The 19,593-nt window shown below is 41.3% G+C and overlaps 1 protein-coding gene across 4 annotated transcripts in view; it reads right to left on the bottom strand.

The window, feature by feature from the left end:
- Nucleotides 1-19,593, bottom strand: part of LOC126266740 (serine/arginine repetitive matrix protein 2-like) — a 320,191-nt gene that overhangs the window by 117,952 nt on the left and 182,646 nt on the right. For 2 of the 4 annotated variants that reach the window (XM_049971227.1, XM_049971226.1), the window contains 2 exons: nucleotides 18,538-18,675; nucleotides 16,027-16,110 (listed from right to left, as the gene is read on the bottom strand). In XM_049971227.1, the coding sequence (XP_049827184.1) occupies nucleotides 16,027-16,110; nucleotides 18,538-18,675 (222 nt within the window). Of the gene's footprint in view, nucleotides 1-14,635; nucleotides 14,782-14,839; nucleotides 14,955-16,026; nucleotides 16,111-18,537; nucleotides 18,676-19,593 lie in introns of all 4 variants that reach the window. The other 2 variants (XR_007548913.1, XR_007548912.1) reach the window with 2 other exon arrangements.

The raw sequence follows: 19,593 nt of genomic DNA, 5'->3' as shown, positions 1-19,593 counted from the left end.
ATTCTTTACTAACTTGCCAATTGTGACTAATTCTTTCTGTTGGTAGAGGGCCAAAATGCTGCTAAGCTGCTCTGTTTCCATGTTGTTCTGCATACGCTATTATTAGCAATTTATAGTCCACATCATCTGAATGCTTTTTTTTTCCATTACAAAACTAACTACTAACAAATTTTTTTTACTGTTACTGATAAGACAGATCAATTTCTATTCCAGTTCACTGGCACCATAGACTGCAATCACATATCACACACTAGGCACTGTTCTGGGTTTGTGATGGTGCGGTGGGAGAGAGACAGTGTTAGCAAGCTTGTGAATTCCCATAATTCAACTCATGTGTGTCGCATCGCTGCATTGCTGCTGTCAGTTGAGTCCAATGCTGCCAAACAGAGATAGCTTTCCTGAGGCACTGAATAAATGGCCGTTTTTTAGACTGGTGGGAATTTTAAGTCAAACTGGGATTTTTATATTTATTTCTAGCATAAGATGCACCTGAATTTTGAAGGCACATCTGAATGCTTTTTTTTTCCATTACAAAACTAACTACTAACAAATTTTTTTTACTGTTACTGATAAGACAGATCAATTTCTATTCCAGTTCACTGGCACCATAGACTGCAATCACATATCACACACTAGGCACTGTTCTGGGTTTGTGATGGTGCGGTGGGAGAGAGACAGTGTTAGCAAGCTTGTGAATTCCCATAATTCAACTCATGTGTGTCGCATCGCTGCATTGCTGCTGTCAGTTGAGTCCAATGCTGCCAAACAGAGATAGCTTTCCTGAGGCACTGAATAAATGGCCGTTTTTTAGACTGGTGGGAATTTTAAGTCAAACTGGGATTTTTATATTTATTTCTAGCATAAGATGCACCTGAATTTTGAAGGCAATTTTTCGAAGGAAAAAGTGCATCTTATAGTCCATAAAATATGGTATGTAATGTTTAAGAGATCTAGTAGTTGTACATGGTGAATTGCATGAAGACAGTACCCTGCCATGTCTACACATCACTGACTGAAGTGGCATAAACGGTTCTGCTAAGTGACACTCCCCCCCCCCCCCCCCCCCTTCGGCAACCAAATGTTGGCAATGAAGAGGCCAACCCAGTGAATCTTGTGATCCTGAAATGTCTGCGACATGTTTTCACACACTACTGCAAAAAATGTGCTGACTGAAAACCCACATCCCTAGTCTTCGCAGACATGGCATATGCGCCAGCAAGGAAAACACAGTAATGAGAAGGTCCTAATTACCAGCCCTATTTAACTTCTACAGCAGCACATATAGCCTCACTAATCTGTCACCCAAAAGACCTGCTTATGCATTGACTGAGAAACAAATTGATGCCCTCGATTTGCAACTATATGGAAATTTTCCTCAGCCTACATTTTCTTTTTTTTTTTTTTTGTACACTTTCATTTATTCAACATCCATTAAGGTTCTCAATGATGAGATCTGTTGACTATGATGCATGAATGATTATGAAAATTCACAACAGCCCTTACAAACCTTGCTTCGACAGAAAATAAAATTTCAGATGCAAACAGCAGAGCAGTACACTTTTGAAGCAGCCATTGATAAAACTTGGAAAATGCAACTGTAGTCTTGTGGATTTATGGCTTGGAAATATTTAAGACGGTAAGGGTAGAGAGGATGTATGACCCCTGGTAAGATGACTCACACCCTGTGCTGATCCTAATCGTGCACTGGTTCCAGAATTATTGTCCACAAAATGTAGCAAATGGTCCTCCGTGTCAGACTGAGCCAAGTCTTCCACTATTTACCTTTTGCAGTGCTGGATAACATGTGTGCCTAAGCAATTTCAAAAGACATTCGGACAGTGTGAGATGGTACTCTGCAACAAGGATATTTTTTTCAGCAACGAGGACAGGCCATTCCATTGGTTAAACCATAGGATAAAATTACATCACTGTTTCACCTGCGGTGTGGCGTGCTTCCATTGCTAAAAAGTAGAGGAAAAGATAAGAAAAAAAGGTACTGAAGTATTTGTATGTAATGAACAGCACAGTAACAGTACACCAATCAACTAGTATCACACGAAGACACACACCCAAACTTGCAAATAATTTACTTGGAATTGTTTTTTTTGTTTTGTTTTGTTTAATACGCTGTATCACAATATGTTCAACACATTTTTAAGCCCTTTATTTTCATCCTTAAATTAGTTTTATTCCAAGTTTCCTCCTACAAACATGCATGTATTTGGATTTGTAAAATATGTACCATACAGAATGGCAAGCAATGCGTATCAACTAAAAATGCATTCAGCCAACACAGAAGAAATAATCTTGCTTTGTCTATTAGACCTTGACATAATTAAGTTTCAGTCAACATTATTCTTGTGATATTTTAAGAATGATTTTGAAATAACGGGATAGGCCCTAATATGTCCTTTTCCATTCTCCATAAAACCCCAAATGTTTGTATCTCTCCATAGCTTGCCTGGCACACCTAATTTGATACATTCATTTTGTGAAGCATATAAGAGAAGGATTTTCTTCTGGGCATTTACAGATTCTTGACAGCAGTCAAGCCAACATCTTTGCAAGACTTCTCTAGAATACTTGAGTAACAAATTATAATTAATCCTCAACACTTTTTTGTACAGGGTGCAGTCACATTAATATGACCACCACCTACGTTCGACTATGGGGAAGGAAATCAGCCGCGCCCCTTCACAGGAACCATCCCACATTTGCCTGGAGTAATTTAGGGAAATTCGGAAAACCTAAATCAGGATGGCCGGGCGCAGGCTTGAACAGTTGCCCTCCCGAATGCGAGTCCAGTGTGTTAACCACTGCGCCACCTCACTCAGTGATTTCAGTGCAAGAACCGTCTGCAGATGGCTTTAGCAATGAAAGGTATATGAAGCGTGTAGGAAGAATGCAGTAAACAGTACAGTCGGAAACAGTGTGATGTATCTGACTTCCATATGGGCTTGATCACTGACTTTTGCATCAAGAGTGGAAGCATTTCCAAAGTGGCCAAGTTTGTGAACTGTCTGCTAGCTGCTGTGGTTAAAGTATACCATGCACGACAAAGTGGCGAAGCCCAAAACCGGTGCTGAGGCAGAGGCAACTGTGGTGCATCACAGTCCACAGATAACAGGGGTAAATGATGGCTGCACACATGTGTATGGGTGGGCAGATGTGCAACTGTTGAGTGAATGACCACCCACATGAAACAAGGGGCTAGTACCAGTATCTCTCCAATGGGCACTCAACAAACATTGCTGCTTATGAGCCTCTGCATCAGGGACCTGATTCTGACTACACTGTTCATCAGCGACAAAGCCTGAAATTTGCATGCCAATATCGCAACTGGACATCCACTGATTGGAAAGATGGCCTTACCCGATGTACCACTGGACATTTAGCTGTTGGTATGAAAAGTGTGAAACGTCTGAAAGCAAACACCCCGTAACAAGAGAGGAAGTGTTATGGTCTGAGGAATGCTTTTGTGGCATTCCTTGGGTGATCTCACCATTCTGAGAGACACAATGTATCAACACAAGTATGCATCTATCCTTGGAGAGACCATATCCACCCCTACATGCAGCTCACTTTTCCTTAGCATGATGCATCTATGAACAGGAAAATGCAACATGTCATACAGCTCACAATGTACATGTGTGGTTCAAAGAGCAACAGGATAAGTTAACTGTAATTCCATGGCTACCAATCTCCCCAAATTTAAACCCAATCCAGAATCTGTGGGACCACCTCAATCAGGCTGTTCACGCCACTGATCCTCATCCGAGAAACTTATTGTAGCTGGCCATGGCACTAGAGTCAGCATGGCTCCACATCCCTGTTGGTATCTTTCACAACATCATTGACTCTACTACTGCACATCTCACAGTGGTCCACACTGCAAAAGGAGGTTATTCAGGCTTTTGGGAGGTGGTCATATTATTGTGACTGGATAGTGTCATTGACAAAATCTGTAATGGATTGGAACCAATAAGTAGTCAATAAAACAAAATTTCTCTTAAGAGCAAATTACAATAGAATTATCAACAGCTTTTATTGTGATTGTGCTCTAGTAATTCATAGCTCTCTCAGAAGAATGTGTTTTTCATAGTTACAAACAATGACAACCTCAACAGTAGCACGAGTTTCCATGTCTTTATAAATATTGTATTTATTCACATAATTCAAATACCAGTGAGTTGAAGTAAACACTCTTCTGTGAACTACTGATAATGGCAAAGAGCATTTCCATTCATGACAAACTTGTGCAGCCTAGAAACCAAATAAACTTTGTTCTACACGTAAAACATGCCACAGAAATTTAAAGCAATATAATTCTCCCATATGCACAGAGACAATACCAGCATTCAAACTGATTAAAGAACTGTGAACGAAAAATACAGCTTGGCACTTCTACATTTTATGATGTTGATTAATACAATTATTTACCATGAAGATACAAGTGTGGTTACTAAATACTTTTAACAAAAGCAAAGAGAGAGAGAGAGAGAGAGAGAGAGAGAGAGAGAGAGAGAGAGAGAGAGAGAGAGAGAGTGGGGGAAGGAAGGAGGAAGGGAGGGAAACAAACCTGATAAAACAGTGAATAAGAACTGACCATGACTTTCAACAAGCCTTGACAAGGAAATTATGTAGAAGAACGGGCACATAAAACACAAACATGGTTATCATCTCAGCCTGACCTTCAACTAGGCAGTTTAGTATTGATTTACAGCTACATTTACTTTTACATTTGTCTTCCTGGAACATACAACTATTTGCACGACTTGTTTGACACTGGTTATGATAATGCTGTGATGCTGTATAAAAAGAATCGTCCAGAAGACATCAATTTTGAATGGAATATTATCGATGAAGAGGAAAAAATTATGGGGGGGAGGGGGCAGGTGACTGAACAAAAATTTTAGCACTAGATGGTGCTTTACATGGCAGAATACTCAAAATAAAAGATGTAGAGTACATGGCTGTTCCTCAATTTCCATCTGAGATGCAAGGCATGACTATCTCACTGCAGGAAACATACTGATAGTAAAGCTCTTTTACAAGAACGAACAGTGACTGAACTAGAGCATCTTTGCTGAAGTTGCAGATACTCAAGGGTACGAAAAAAAGGGCACTGGTCCAATGCCTGTCAAGGATCTGGAGAAAATGATTAAGACATTGGAAATAATACATTCTTTTGAAAAGTAATGCGCCAGAGTGAGAAAAACAGTTGAACTGACATCAGTAGATGTGGCCACAGTACGTAGGAGGTGTATCAACTTCAGCGCAAGAGGAACTGCTGAAAATTTGGACATGGCTGTGAACACAGTGCATAAAATTCTATGTTACACCCTGCACTGCTATCCACACAAAGTTACCCATATTCAGGAGCTGCTTCATGCTGACCTGCCAGTGAGAAAAATGTCTGCTCTAGAATTTCTCGCTCATGAGGAAGTGGACAATGAATGTCTGTGGAACATTTTGAGGACAGACAAAGCTCATTTTCATATCCAAGGATGTCAATACACAGAATTGCAGAACATTGGCAACAAAAAATCCACTCGCACATCAACCAGTATGATTTCATTCTGTAAAGGTAACTCCATGGTGAAAGTTCACATTTATCATAGGCTCACATTTTTTCAGGAGAATGGATCATACTTTTTTTGAGGGAATGAGTCCTGTTACCTTTACCATCACTGTTAAATGCTACAAGTATCTCTTGCCTCACCCTTCAACAGGAAGGATGTGTGGGCAGTATCATTTTTATGCAAGATGACACTCCTCCACCCAAGGCACAGCTGTGGAAGGAGCTGCTGCAGAGGCATTTTGGATGTTCTAGAATTATCAGCTGTCATTTTCCTAAAGCATGTACATACAAATGATCTGCTCTTAATCCATGTGGCTTCTGGCTATGGGGTTATATGGAAGATGCTGTATTCAGTGCTCAGATTACAAACAAAACTGAACTGACGGCGCGCATTGTGCAATGCATTCTGAATGTGACTCCTGAGGCACTGCAATTTGTTGTGGAACACGCTGTTTCTCAAGTTCAACTTGAGATAGAAAATGATGGACAGCATACTGAACATGTCTTCTGCCAGTCTCACGACAATTAAAAAGTGATTTCATTGTTGCAATTTGTGTGTGTTTGGCCTCAAGACAGTTAAAATGCATTATTCCCATCCAACGTGGTACTACCTTGCCATGGCAGATCGGCTTACCTAACAGTGGCACAAATGATGAATCCCACAGTGCTATCTAGTGGTAAAATTTTTCTTATATAATAATGTCTGCCCCTTCTTTGATAGAATTCCGTTCAAACTGTATGTCATTCTGAGCATCAGTGGGTAGTTCCCCACCACCTCACCCCCCCCCCCCCCCCGCCCTGCTCTGTGTAAAGATTAAGATGAAACTAATATTATCCACCATATCACTAAGACATAACATGAACCGTAGTAGCACTATTACACTTCCCTCAGCTCACTTAAAACAACGAGGGTTCCCCAGAAAGTAATTCACTGCTTTTCTTCAACAATTCTTTACTGAACATAATAAGAATCACACACATGAAAGAATGGTGTTTTATCAAAACCACCTATTTTTCTGCCAATCACCCCTATTCACACATTCCCCTCCCTGCCAGTCCAATCACCCATCCCCCCCAACACCCCCTGCCTAAGCAGCTATCCCTCAATCCCTTTTGCCTCAGTCAGGGACCCGTGCATGCCCTTTGCCTCAGTCAGTGACCCGTGCATGCCCTTTGCCTCAGTCAGTGACCCGTGCATGCCCTTTGCCTCAGTCAGTGACCCGTGCATGCCCTTTGCCTCAGTCAGTGACCCGTGCATGCCCTTTGCCTCAGTCAGTGACCCGTGCATGCCCTTTGCCTCAGTCAGTGACCCGTGCATGCCCTTTGCCTCAGTCAGTGACCCATGCATGCCCTATGCCTCAGTGACCCGCTCTACTCTTCCCCTTCTCGCCTCCATTCACCCTGTTCACCCTTTTTCCGCACCTTGTTCTTTCCCTTTCTTCCTCTTTCCTCTCTATTTCTGTCTGCAGGAAATATTATATTGCTGGACTGGTGGGCAAGGAAATTGGTTGTGTCCTTCTAAAAATAGCGTGGTCTTTCCTTCCTAAAGGAACTATTCTGGCCGAGAAAGATTGAGGGAGTCAAAAAATAACTAAATCGTTTTTGCACCTTCCTAATGAAGATCTTAATTTCACATAAGAACTAAATCTCACACAACTGAATAAATCTCTCACAACTGGCATAAGGTGTGCACATTGGAAGAGTAATTGTCACTTTTAAAAAGTTTATTTTTGTACCACTTCCTACCAATGAATTCTTGCATCTTTAGAGTAGAGTGTTAGTGCAACCGAGACAGAGCGCGGGGGGTAGCGCCAACCGAGTCAGAGTGCGGGGGTGGCGCCGACCCAGGGAGTGGGGTGGGGGTGAGTGAGAGAGGTAGTGGGAGGAAGGGGGGAGGGAGAGTTGGAGAGAGGGAGAGGGTGGGAGGAGAAGGTAGTGTGGTGGGAGAGAAGGACTGAGGGAGGGATGTGGTGAGCAAGAGAGGGTGAGGGAGGGATGTGGTGGGCAAGAGAGGGTGAGGGAGGGATGTGGTCGTCAAGAGAGGGTGAGGGAGGGATGTGGTCGTCAAGAGAGGGTGAGGGAGGGATGTGGTCGTCAAGAGAGGGTGAGGGAGGGATGTGGTCGTCAAGAGAGGGTGAGGGAGGGATGTGGTCGTCAAGAGAGGGTGAGGGAGGGATGTGGGGACAGGACGGAGGACAGAAGAGGCAGAGTGGGTGAGGGGGAGGCAGGGGGGAGAGGGAGGCAGGGGGGAGAGGGAGGCAGGGGGGAGAGGGAGGCAGGGGGGAGAGGGAGGCAGGAAGAGTCAGGGGGAGAGGGAGGCAGGGGGGAGAGGGAGGCAGGAAGAGTCGGGGGGAGAGGGAGGCAGGAAGAGTCGGGGGGAGAGGGAGGCAGGAAGAGTCGGGGGGAGAGGGAGGCAGGAAGAGTCGGGGGGAGAGGGAGGCAGGAAGAGTCGGGGGGAGAGGGGGGCAGGAAGAGTCGGGGGGAGAGGGGGGCAGGAAGAGTCGGGGGGAGAGGGGGGCAGGAAGAGTCGGGGGGAGAGGGGGGCAGGAAGAGTCGGGGGGAGAGGGGGGCAGGAAGAGTCGGGGGGAGAGGGGGGCAGGAAGAGTCGGGGGGAGAGGGAGGCAGGAAGAGTCGGGGGGAGAGGGAGGTAGGAAGAGTCGGGGGGAGAGGGAGGTAGGAAGAGTCGGGGGGAGAGGGAGGTAGGAAGAGTCGGGGGGAGAGGGAGGCAGGGAGAGTGAGGAAGGTAGAGTGAGGGAGAGGGAGGGAGTTGGCAGGCATATGCCATACCAAGTCTATGATGCAGGCCACCTGCTGCCAAGAGTGAAACATGGTGTGGTTCGTTGAGGTTTTTGGCAGGTATTCCATGGGCCCCGTACTCACTCTTCAAAGTCGCATTACTGCCAAGGATTATGTGACCATTTTGGATGACCAGGTTCATCCCATGGTCCAATGTTTGTTCCTCAGATGACTGGACTTCTATTTATCCATTTCGAGACAGCTGGAAGCTGTTTCAACAGCAAACGGTTTTCATACACTGTATTAAGCATGGTAATGTGTTAAGTTTCTGTATATCGGCCATTGCCTATCATCCCGAACGTTTTAACAGAAGTGGCCATCTGGTAGTCATGGAAAGTTGTTGCCATCTTATCAGGGTGGGAGGGAGGGAATTACATTGTGGGAGAGGGTGGAGAGTGAGGGAGGTAGAGTGAGGGAGAGGGTGGAGAGTGAGGGAGGTAGAGTGTGGGAGAGGGTGGAGAGTGAGGGAGGTAGAGTGTGGGAGAGGGTGGAGAGTGAGGGAGGTAGAGTGTGGGAGAGGGTGGAGAGTGAGGGAGGTAGAGTGTGGGAGAGGGTGGAGAGTGAGGGAGGTAGAGTGTGGGAGAGGGTGGAGAGTGAGGGAGGTAGAGTGTGGGAGAGGGTGGAGAGTGAGGGAGGTAGAGTGTGGGAGAGGGTGGGAGGTGGACAGTGACACACGCGAGACAGATGGAGGTGGACAGTGTGGGAGTGAGAGGGAGGGAGACGTGGGAGGTAGGCAGTGTGGGTGTGAGAGGGAGGGAGGGAGAGGGTGTGGGTGTGAGAGGGAGGGAGAGAGTGTGGGTGTGGGTGTGAGAGGGAGGGAGACAGTGTGGGTGTGGGTGTGAGAGGGAGGGAGACAGTGTGGGTGTGGGCGTGAGAGGGAGGGAGACAGTGTGGGTGTGGGCGTGAGAGGGAGGGAGACAGTGTGGGTGTGAGAGGGAGGGAGACAGTGTGTGTGGGGGAGAGGGAGGGAGACAGTGTGTGTGGGGGAGAGGGAGGGAGGGAGACAGTGTGGGGGGGAGGGAGGGAGTTAGTGTGGGGGGAGGGAGGGAGACAGTGTGGGGGGGAGAGAAGGGGGCACCGGAATAAAGATGAAGGGAGAGGAGGGAGAGTGGGGGGACAGTGAGAGAGTGGGGAGGGTGGGGGAGAGGGAGGTAGGGATGGTGGGGGAGAGGGAGGGAAGCAGTGTGGGTATGGGGGGAAAAGGGGGGTATAGGGATGCAGGTGAAAGGAGGGAGGGAGAAGAATCTGCAATAACTTAGTACCACTTTAGATTTTTCTTCATCTTCATAAACCTAAAAAGGATAATATATTTTGTGAGAAGAAATCCAGACAAGCCAAAAATATATGCAGTATGCACTGACAATGAACCAGGGGTCATCAAAACTCACTGTTATGTTTACTGTGCACTATTTTTTTACAGTGGTGTCAGCCTTCAGATGATTAAACTGTTCTGACACCACGCAAGCAGTATTGTTTTTGACACTTATGGTTGCGGGTTACTATACCACAAGGTTGCAAAACTTCCTTGTATAGAAATGCTTTGCAGCACTTACAATGTGAAACTGCTACTGAGTATTCTTCTGGAGAATGCGAATAAAAACAGGAAATATTGTCACGTTTCCCTCAAATAATTTATACAATTGAATTAACAAACACTGTTTGTGGCCTTGTTTCACAGTTTTATTTTTAATATTATTGCACAACCTAGGTTTCAGGTTATAAGCCCCGTTTTTAAGTACATTACCTATTCCCAAAGATGATGTCCATTACCATCGCTGGGACTCGGTAAAGTACTTGAAAATGAGCTTATAACCCGAAGCCTAGGTTGTGCAATAACATTAATAATAAATCTGTGAAACAAGGCCAAAACACTGTTTGTTTAGCTAATTTACAATATTTCATTAAGAACCCACAGTTGATTCAAATAAAATAATTTATATAACTGCAGTCTGTATCTGGTCACATTTAATCGCCTGAAACCTTGTGTCACATACCCATATGTTTCATTTTCATTAGCTTTCCATTTCTTGTTATGAAGGTTCAAACCACTGGTCCCAAGGGCAAAACAAAGATTTATGTTCCTGCAATATTTTGCAATTGATACATGGAACTGTTTACAAATACCCATGCAACTAACAAAACAGCATAAAAAGGAACAACTTTACACTGCAATTAGAATCATCATATTTTATCAACGACCAAAATATATAACGTTCTTCAGCAACGATTACAAACAATTCAGTCAAATATATGTCTGGTATTCTACTGCTGTTAACAGATGACATTAAGGAGTTCTCTACATCCAGGAGTCTACCAACATTTTGAAAATACTGGTTTATTGTGGCAGTAAAAGTTGCAAAAGTTACCTTAGTTTTAGAAGTCACAAAATTGTACTGGTGTGATATTAAAAGCTAGAGGTTGAAGAAACTCTACGATACAATTCAATGTATTGCATTGGTACCAAGAGCTACTGTGTTCATCTGTTAATCCCATCCTTTAAAGCAACACTTTGTTCATTTGCTAGCGAACTACGTAACATTTACCATGCAGGAAGAAATGAATCTAAGAAATTCATATTAAAAGATGACAATAAAACTTCACATTCATCTGACACATCATAAGACAAAGAAATTAAATTTTTCTCACAGGTCATGAACTGCATGCACATTTGGAAACTGTATGCTTTTTGAACTGACTTTAACAATATAATAAAGTTGTCAAGATAATTAAATAACTCTACTCAATGTTTAGAATAAATAATATAAAAATATACAGGGTCAGCACAAAGTCTTGCCATGATTATAAAAATTTATAACAGAATAACCATTTGACATAATAACTTTCATTTGATGCCATTACATAGGTTAGTGTTAAAAGTTGTTGTGACCAATAGATGGCGCTAGTACTCTACAACACCGATGTGGTCTGTTAGATCAGGTTAGTTGCTGGCGAAATGGCGTCGAAGCAGGAGAAAGCACAGTGTGTGCTTTGGTTTCACAAAAAGAAATCGCCCATCAGTGTTCAGTGTAAATTTCAGGCTTCTTACGGACACAGCCCTCCTGACATTTAATCAATAAAGTGGTGGTATGCAAAGTTTAATGAAACAGGCAGCTTTGAAGATCGTCCTCGAAGTGGCAGGCCTCGTGTGAATGATGGAACTGTTGATCATGTTTGGCAATCATTTCAATGGAGTACGTCGAAATCAACTCGGCAAGCATCACGTAAACTTTAAATACCACAAGCAAGTGTGTTGAAGATTCTTCATGAAAGGCTTAGGTTGCATGCTTACAAAGTGCAAATCGTGCAGGCCTTGCAGCTGAATGATTTACTGCCACATGCTGTATTTGCAACTGAGATTGTCAACAGGATTGATGGCGCTAACAATTACTAAAATCACATGTGCTTCACCAATGAATCCACCTTTCATGTCAGTGGAATGGTAAGAAGGCATAATGTCTGTATATGGGGTTCAGAGTCTCCACATGCTACTGTACAGTTACAGAGAGACAGCAAAAAAAAAATGTTTGATACGGCCTCATGCATAACAAGGTTTACGGGCAGTTTTTCTTCACAGAAAAATCCATTGCTGCTAACATTTACTTAGATGTTTTGCAACAGTTCATTGCCCCACAGTTAGTGAAAATCAACCATGAATACTTTTCCAGCAAGATGTAGCAAAAGCCCCCCCCCCCCCTCCTCCCACTGGGCTTTGATAGTGCATGATTTCCTGGGGGGAAGAAAAAAAAAAAAAAAAAAAAAAAAAAAAAAAAAAAAAAAAAAAAAAAAAAAAAAAAAACTAACCTATGTAACGACATCAAATGTAAATTATAATGTCAAATAGTTATTCTGTAATAAATTGTTATAATCAGGGCAAGACTTTGTGCTCACCCTGTACTTTATGAGAGATGCTGTTAAACACTCTTGTGAAAGGTCGAGACCATAACAGTATGTAGGTAATAATTTCAGAAATCGTCTAGCCACAAATAAGATGATCAACACTACATTAAAATTTCCATGGTTGGTATTCTATGATGCAGATGGTAACTTTGGTGTCAGGAGCCCGAAAGTTCAACAGAGAGTTTCAAATCTGATGATGGAATGTCCTACAATTATGGGTATAGCATTTTGGTCAAAGGTTTCTTTCAAACATTTCACAAGTCACTGCTCCATATTCAGAGAAAACACACACACACACACACACACGCACACGCGCGCGCACACACACACACACACACACACACACACACACACACAAATGTGTGCATGTGAAGATGTATATAATGTATGGTGTGGAAAGGAGACACAGAGTATGCAGGATATAAGGAGAGTGGAAGGGAAGACAACAGTGATAAGAGAGAGGGTGCAAGGGAGGAGGATAGGGGAGTAGTGCAGTGGTGAGAAGGAGTAAATGGAGGAATGAGAAGATGCTTTCGTAAGAAAGAGTGGGGAAAAAGAGGAAACGGTATTGTGATTTTCAGAGGAGGAGATGGGCTGAGGGAGATGGGAAGCTGAAAGAGCAGAGAGTGAGGGAGAGTTGCAAAAGAATGTAGGAAAAATAGGGAGAGTGATTTCAAGATGAGGTTAAGAAAGATAGGGAGAGAGATGTGAAAGTATGTGAGAGAAAGTGTGTTCCATGAATTAGAATAAGTGACTGCAAATCTAACTTCTCAAGTACAGCACCAGGACAGAATTAGAATGTTGGAGACATACTACTGGTCTTCCTGGGACGATCAAAGCGTAGACTGTTTGGGAAATTACTCCCATGGAGGAAAGTGCGCATGGTGACTGTTGTATTCAATCGCGATGCAATTTTGGTTTCATCAACACTCTGATAGTCCACAGATTACAGAATGCCTCCAGATGTGCATCGGAAACTACTACTGGTCTCCTAGGGAACGATCAAAGCGTAGACTGTTTGAGACATTACTCCCATGGAGGAAAGAGCGCAGCCAACACTGTCTGTGGCCCTAAACCAATTATCAAAACACTGCTACAAAGTTAAGATACCTGTTTCTTTCCATTTGTCTAGAGAATTAGTAAGCACTATTTTGTGCAACTAACACCTTTTTCTGATACTGCAAAGGTAAGTCACAAAAAAGATGTTATATACTGATCTACCATAGTGGAATACTATCAAAAGTGAAACTTATTGAAACAGAGGTAGTGTACCTATAGACCAGCTGACGAAAGAAGAACAGCTGAGGAAGAACACAACATCTAGAATTTAAAGTGGCATTTTCACTCCTGTAGCACATTTTTTTCTATTTTTCGCTTTTTACCTGATTAAGAAAATTGTAAGTAATCCAATATCTGTGTATACAAGCCGTAATCCAGTTTGGGTAGTTTTTTTTTTTAGTAGTCTCTACTGCCTCAGGGTTCGTGTTCCATTTTTTTTTTGTTTCATTTTCAAATCAATTAAGAAACTGATTAAAATAAAGGAAAAAAAATTTGATGGTCATATCTAATACTACCTCTAATATGATATAATATTTTCAACACAAATTCAAAAGACATCAATAATGAACACAGGAAAGAAGTATAAAATAGGCCCAGCACTTTTTTTGTTGGCTATTGTGAAAATATTTTTACCCTTTTAAAAGTACTTGATAGCTACGAAATAGCAATTCCAAAAATTTCTATGCACAATTAATCACCAGCAGGTCATAATAATTAAACAATAATTTTTAAAAACATTGAAAATAATATGTTAGATGCAAAACCTTAACACACCAACAATAATAATAATCAGTACTCCCAATCAGTGCACCACACATTTGATAACCTTATTACTACTCATATAATTTCAAAAAGTGAAATGAATAAATTGAAAAGCATTTCAAAGACAAAGAGAATTATATGTGGCGCACTGATCAATAAAACTTGCTGCACATTTACACACAAAAGATGTTTAATATGTTTTCACAAAAGCCCCTCCCCCCCCCCCCCACCCCTAGAGTGAACAGTTAACATTTATCATATAAGATGCTTCTCTTATATAAAAATATTTGATTTTATATTAATTCTAAAATTATGCCTTTTAATTTATTCAAGCAATGAAAAGAGCAAGGTCAAAGCAGAGCAATAATCTGCTGGTAACGCTCTCAGCCGGCTATTAGCAAAATTAACTTAATCAAACCACAACCTCACAAACATGTGAGAAATAAACAGAACAGGAAATCAAGACTATTCAGGGAATTCCAATTGTCGGGAAACTTGGAGCTGCACACAAATGGCAGGTGGACAGATGTGTGCACTAACGTGCGAGCAGTCGTGTGCGTGAGTGATGCGCCCCTGCCCCCACTCCCGGGCACGGGTGGATCGCTGGCTGCTGTGTGAGGGGTGGTGAGTCACTGTGCCAGGACCGTTGACCGTCGCGTCGATGACACTCGGGGTGCTGCGCTGACCTGCAAACCAGTAACCACATCTGCTGCTCCTCCTGCAATGCACAAGCGCAGTACCTACCGTAGCACAGTGGGTTCACCTCATGGAACCTTACACGTGATCCCCTGCAAGCCCTTAGCACCAGATGGTCTGAACTCTGCTAAGCCTTCCGCCGATGAGATGAGAATGCAACAATCTGAACAGCAGACCGACACTCTCTGTAGAACCCACTTAACTTTCCCGTCCCATAAAATGTTAATGTTTAAAATAGTGGAACTGAAAGATCAGTTTCCACTTATATTAATTTTTAGTATGAACTTGCAATCTTAAATGAGCACATTCAGCACCAGATTGTACTATTCATCTTGCATCTGACTTACCATTCCAAGGAAATAAAAGAAAGAAACCAACAATGCACATTTAAAAATACGCTGCAGATTTCATTAAAGTGATTCAAAATTATACACAGGACTGAAAAGACTTAAGGCATACTGCACCTATTCAACTTTTAAAAACACAGAACGAGAGAAAAATATGGAGATATGTGCTGAACTAAATGTAACTTTTTTTATATCTGCTATTTTAATCCATGCAGACATCAGATAACTGTTATTTCCTTTCACAGCAGAGGACCTACATTATTTTCAATAGGACTTAACGCAGTAAATAACTTAACATAACTATGTTTTATGAATTATCTGAATAAATTCATCTTATATATATATATATATATATATATATATATATATATATATATATATATATATATATATATATATATATACACAGTTTGCAAGGAATTATGACTTCAAGAAAATGTATGTAAAGTGAAATCTGTGATTCCCATTGTTTTACGCAGAGTAGAACAGGTAAGACTCTTCTATCACTGTAAAGCTATTTCAGATGCTCAAGAACAAGAGTTACAAATCTTTTATTCAATTCTGAATAATATTCTGTACATAAAGTTACAAAAAATTTAGCACATATTCCAGCGTGTACACAAAACAGGGCAAACATGAACTATTCAAATGGCACTTTCTACCCCAACCATTTATCTGTAATGCTGGCACTGAATGTGTTGTATAGAAAGAAAATAATTCCCAAACAATTACTGAAAACACAAAGGTTTTTATTAACTACTAAGACAAAAATCTTTTGCAACCTAGCAACTCATATCCAGCCTCTGAGATGCCTACATCGAAGGGCAGATACCTGGTGATCCAGAGAACATCATCTACCCTCCCCATGACCTTCCTCCAGTGACTCACCTCGGATGCTGTGATGGGACGAGTGATCTGATGACTGCTAGCTGCTGTTGTCCTCCAGGTGAGACGCCAGCTCGCAGGCCGCATCTGCACACGACACATATGCGCTCCGCAACAACTGAACTCCTGCTAGCTCACATGCCTCACTCAGTCACCACACATTATTCACAAAGAAAACAAATTACTTTTATGTTTCAATTATGTTTATTTGAACTGAGTAACAATTGGGTAGAAATACTTTAAAACAATACAGTAACCATGTTTGTCATACAACTTACTGACAAAATAGTTTTAATGGCCACTGTTTGTCATGTGCTTAATGCTGGGAATGTATATTACTTCTGTGTATAAAAATGAATCAGACACTGAATTTTCCTGATTGCTCGGAGAGAAAAAAAAAAAGGAACACTGAAGACCAAATACACACTTATTCAAAATACTGTATTATATCTGATAACAACAAAGTATAAATACCACTACTATAAATAATGAAACTTTAAGAACTTTCAATTTGTATTTATTTACATTTTTCCATGAGATAAAACATTATTTTATGAAAGACAGTAAAGATTTTTGTAGTTTACAAAATATTTGGATTTGCACTACACAAGAAAACTAAATAGCAGAAACTGTTTGAAAAATAATTTACATCTTGCTATTTTATATTGTTTGTCTGTTCTCCATATCTATTATAAATACTGATAGAAAAAAGCTCCAGAATGTAACATGCAAGGAGTAAAATGAACCTAACAAAGAAGAATTAAGGACAGTGATTATCTTAATTCATATGCAGTATGTATGATGGAAAGATGTTTACAGTTGATAACTCAAAGTATAGAGAGAAGTAGGATGAGGGAACAACAGAAAACCCTTTATAACAAATTTTAATCAGTTTTACAATTTTCCAGCCCTATGCGTGTGCAAGCAAACAAGTTTCCCAGTATTTAAGGATGAGCAATGAATGCAGTTAATGAGACCATTCAGAGTAAAAACAGTATGTAAAACATTGAGGCAAAGTGAATTCAGATGCAGATTCGTGTGCTTTCTATTATTAAACGAATTACGCAACATTCCGTTCTCCCGCTACACATTGCCTTTTATCCACTTATATCAACTGTAAGTAAAGTATAAAATATCTCATTAGACATTCAGATCCTTTCATCAAATCAAGTTATTTTTGTCAGTAATTAAATGAAATATAGGGAAATTTCAATGATTGTAGCAGGTATGAAAATAGTTTATGAGTACATAAAATTCCAGAAGTGGCTGCAACAGAATCCAGCACTTGGAAACATTTGTAGCATGGGTTGTAATCATACTGTTAAGGACATGAAAGTTTTTTAACTAACTTGGCAAGCAGAAGAGTAGACGAGTTTTTCTTCGTTTCTCAATAGCTATCTACCATCAAATCTCGAGAACTGTATTTGTGCCCTATGGTTTATTTAAAATAACACATGCCGTAACGGCTTTGCAACTTCAGTATATGGAGTAGCATCAAATGACGATCCCTAAGTAGCTACCAACAAAGATGAATGTCAGTAATCAGACAAGAACCTAAAACGGCAAACGTAAGTACCGAAACAGAACATAAATAAGAAAAGCTTCAGAGAAATTTCATACTATCATGAGTACCGGCAAAAAAATCAATGAAGAGAGAGAAAATCCCATACACCTGGCTGTTCACAGCAACATTATTGAGAAAATGGCAACATATCAACAGATTATTCTCCCTAGTTTTAAGTTGGAAAGGCAAGAATACAAAATGCTCACATTGCCCAGTAATGTGCACGCACTGTGTGTGTGTGTGTGTGTGTGTGTGTGTGTGTGCGTGCGAGAGAGAGAGAGAGAGAGAGAGAGAGAGAGAGAGAGAGAGAGAGAGAGAGAGAGATGGGGAGGGGGGTTTACGCACAAGAAAGTTAAAAAAGACAGGCATCTATTATGAATAAAGGTACTTAAAAAAGTCAGGATACACGGAAACAAGACAATATAAAAATATTTACATATTAATTTGCAGTCACAAAATTGGTCATTGAAAAGTTGCTTCTTCATGAGGGAAGAAAACAGGAAGGGAAAATAAAAAGAACACAGGAAAGAAGTATATGGAAACATGGAGAAAATAACCGATTTATAATTCTTTCTTTTCTCAGTTAATTTTTTGGAAAAAGTATAGTATTCCAAAAGCCCATGTCCTACTATGTATTGTTAGTTCCTATAGGACCAATGACAATTTGGTCATTAGTGAGCACAAACTTCGTTTCTCTCAATTAGGTTGCATTTTTACTTTCTTGTTTACACAATTTGCATTTTTGTACCATGTGTAGCCACTTACAAACTCTATTTGTGGAGGCAACTGTACACTGTGTAAAACCACAGAGACTAACAACACAGTCCATACAGAGGGAGGTGACAAGAGACAAGAGAGGCATCATGAAATGCACAATTTCTGAACTGCTAACTACTGTGGTGCCCTGCTGCATTAACTCTTGTGTTGCACTTCAACCACCTAAAGCTTACATCTCTCTGTGCTCGCTCTGCTTCCCCCAACCGACCCCCCTCGAAGCTGTTGCCGAGTTGAGGACTATCGCTGCTGATGGTGGTGCCAGTAGCGATGGTGCTGTCACTGCTGATGATGGTGCTCTTTTCATTCTGAACCTGTAACAAAAAATTAGCCAGGTGCAAGTCAATGCTCTGAGGCATCTGCACAAAGTTACTTATGTATACAGACAGTCCATCCATCTAAGAAACCGAGAATATCAATGATTTTTGCCAGTTATCGACATTGGTACTGGTAAGATATCGGTTACAGGAATTCCGAGACTTTAGAGAGTGTTTCAATTTCATAAGGAGAAATCAAAAAGTTTCTGTCTCAGGGCAATCCTGAAGTGTACATGCAACAGAGTGCAACTCCAATGCAGGTATACAAGCACCAAAATGTAGGCAGGGAATTATTGTGGAATTCATGTCTTTTCAACATGCGTGTGGTAAATGCGGAAATGTTAACTGTGGAACATTTTTACAAAGTGTGTCCAAATGGGACCAACATGCTGTTATTATTTTCTTAACTGCTGAAGGACAAAAAGGAGACATTGAGAATGAATAATGTGCAATTAATGCAAAACATAAAGCTAACTGCGACAAGGGGTGCTGCTGCTTCACGATAATGCTCGTCCCCATATCGCAACTATCATAACACAGAAGTTACGCCAACTCAAGTCAGAGACAGCCAACCACCCATCCTACAGTCCTAATTTTTCCCCATGCGATTATTACACAATTGGCTCCTTAAAAAAGGCCTTGAAGGGTCAACGATCAGTGCTGGATGAGGATGTGCAGCAAGCAGTAATGGACTTCTTCAAGCAGCAAGACATGGTATTATACTGCACATGTATCTTCAACCTTATGCGTCAGTGGAATGATTGCCACAATGCTCACGGAACTTCTACATAATTGGTATAATGATACTTCACAGTATGGCCTTCAAATGGAAACTTTTTGATCACCCCTTCTGAGTTTGATGATGGATAACAAATGAAAAAGGAATTTTCTTGTGATGCAATTACAAATTAGCAA

Source organism: Schistocerca gregaria, chromosome 4 (genome assembly GCF_023897955.1).
Source record: "Schistocerca gregaria isolate iqSchGreg1 chromosome 4, iqSchGreg1.2, whole genome shotgun sequence".
NCBI classification, from domain to species: domain Eukaryota; kingdom Metazoa; phylum Arthropoda; class Insecta; order Orthoptera; family Acrididae; genus Schistocerca; species Schistocerca gregaria.
The sequence above is the reverse complement of the archived record's forward strand: the minus strand, read 5'-3'. Positions and strand labels throughout refer to the sequence as shown.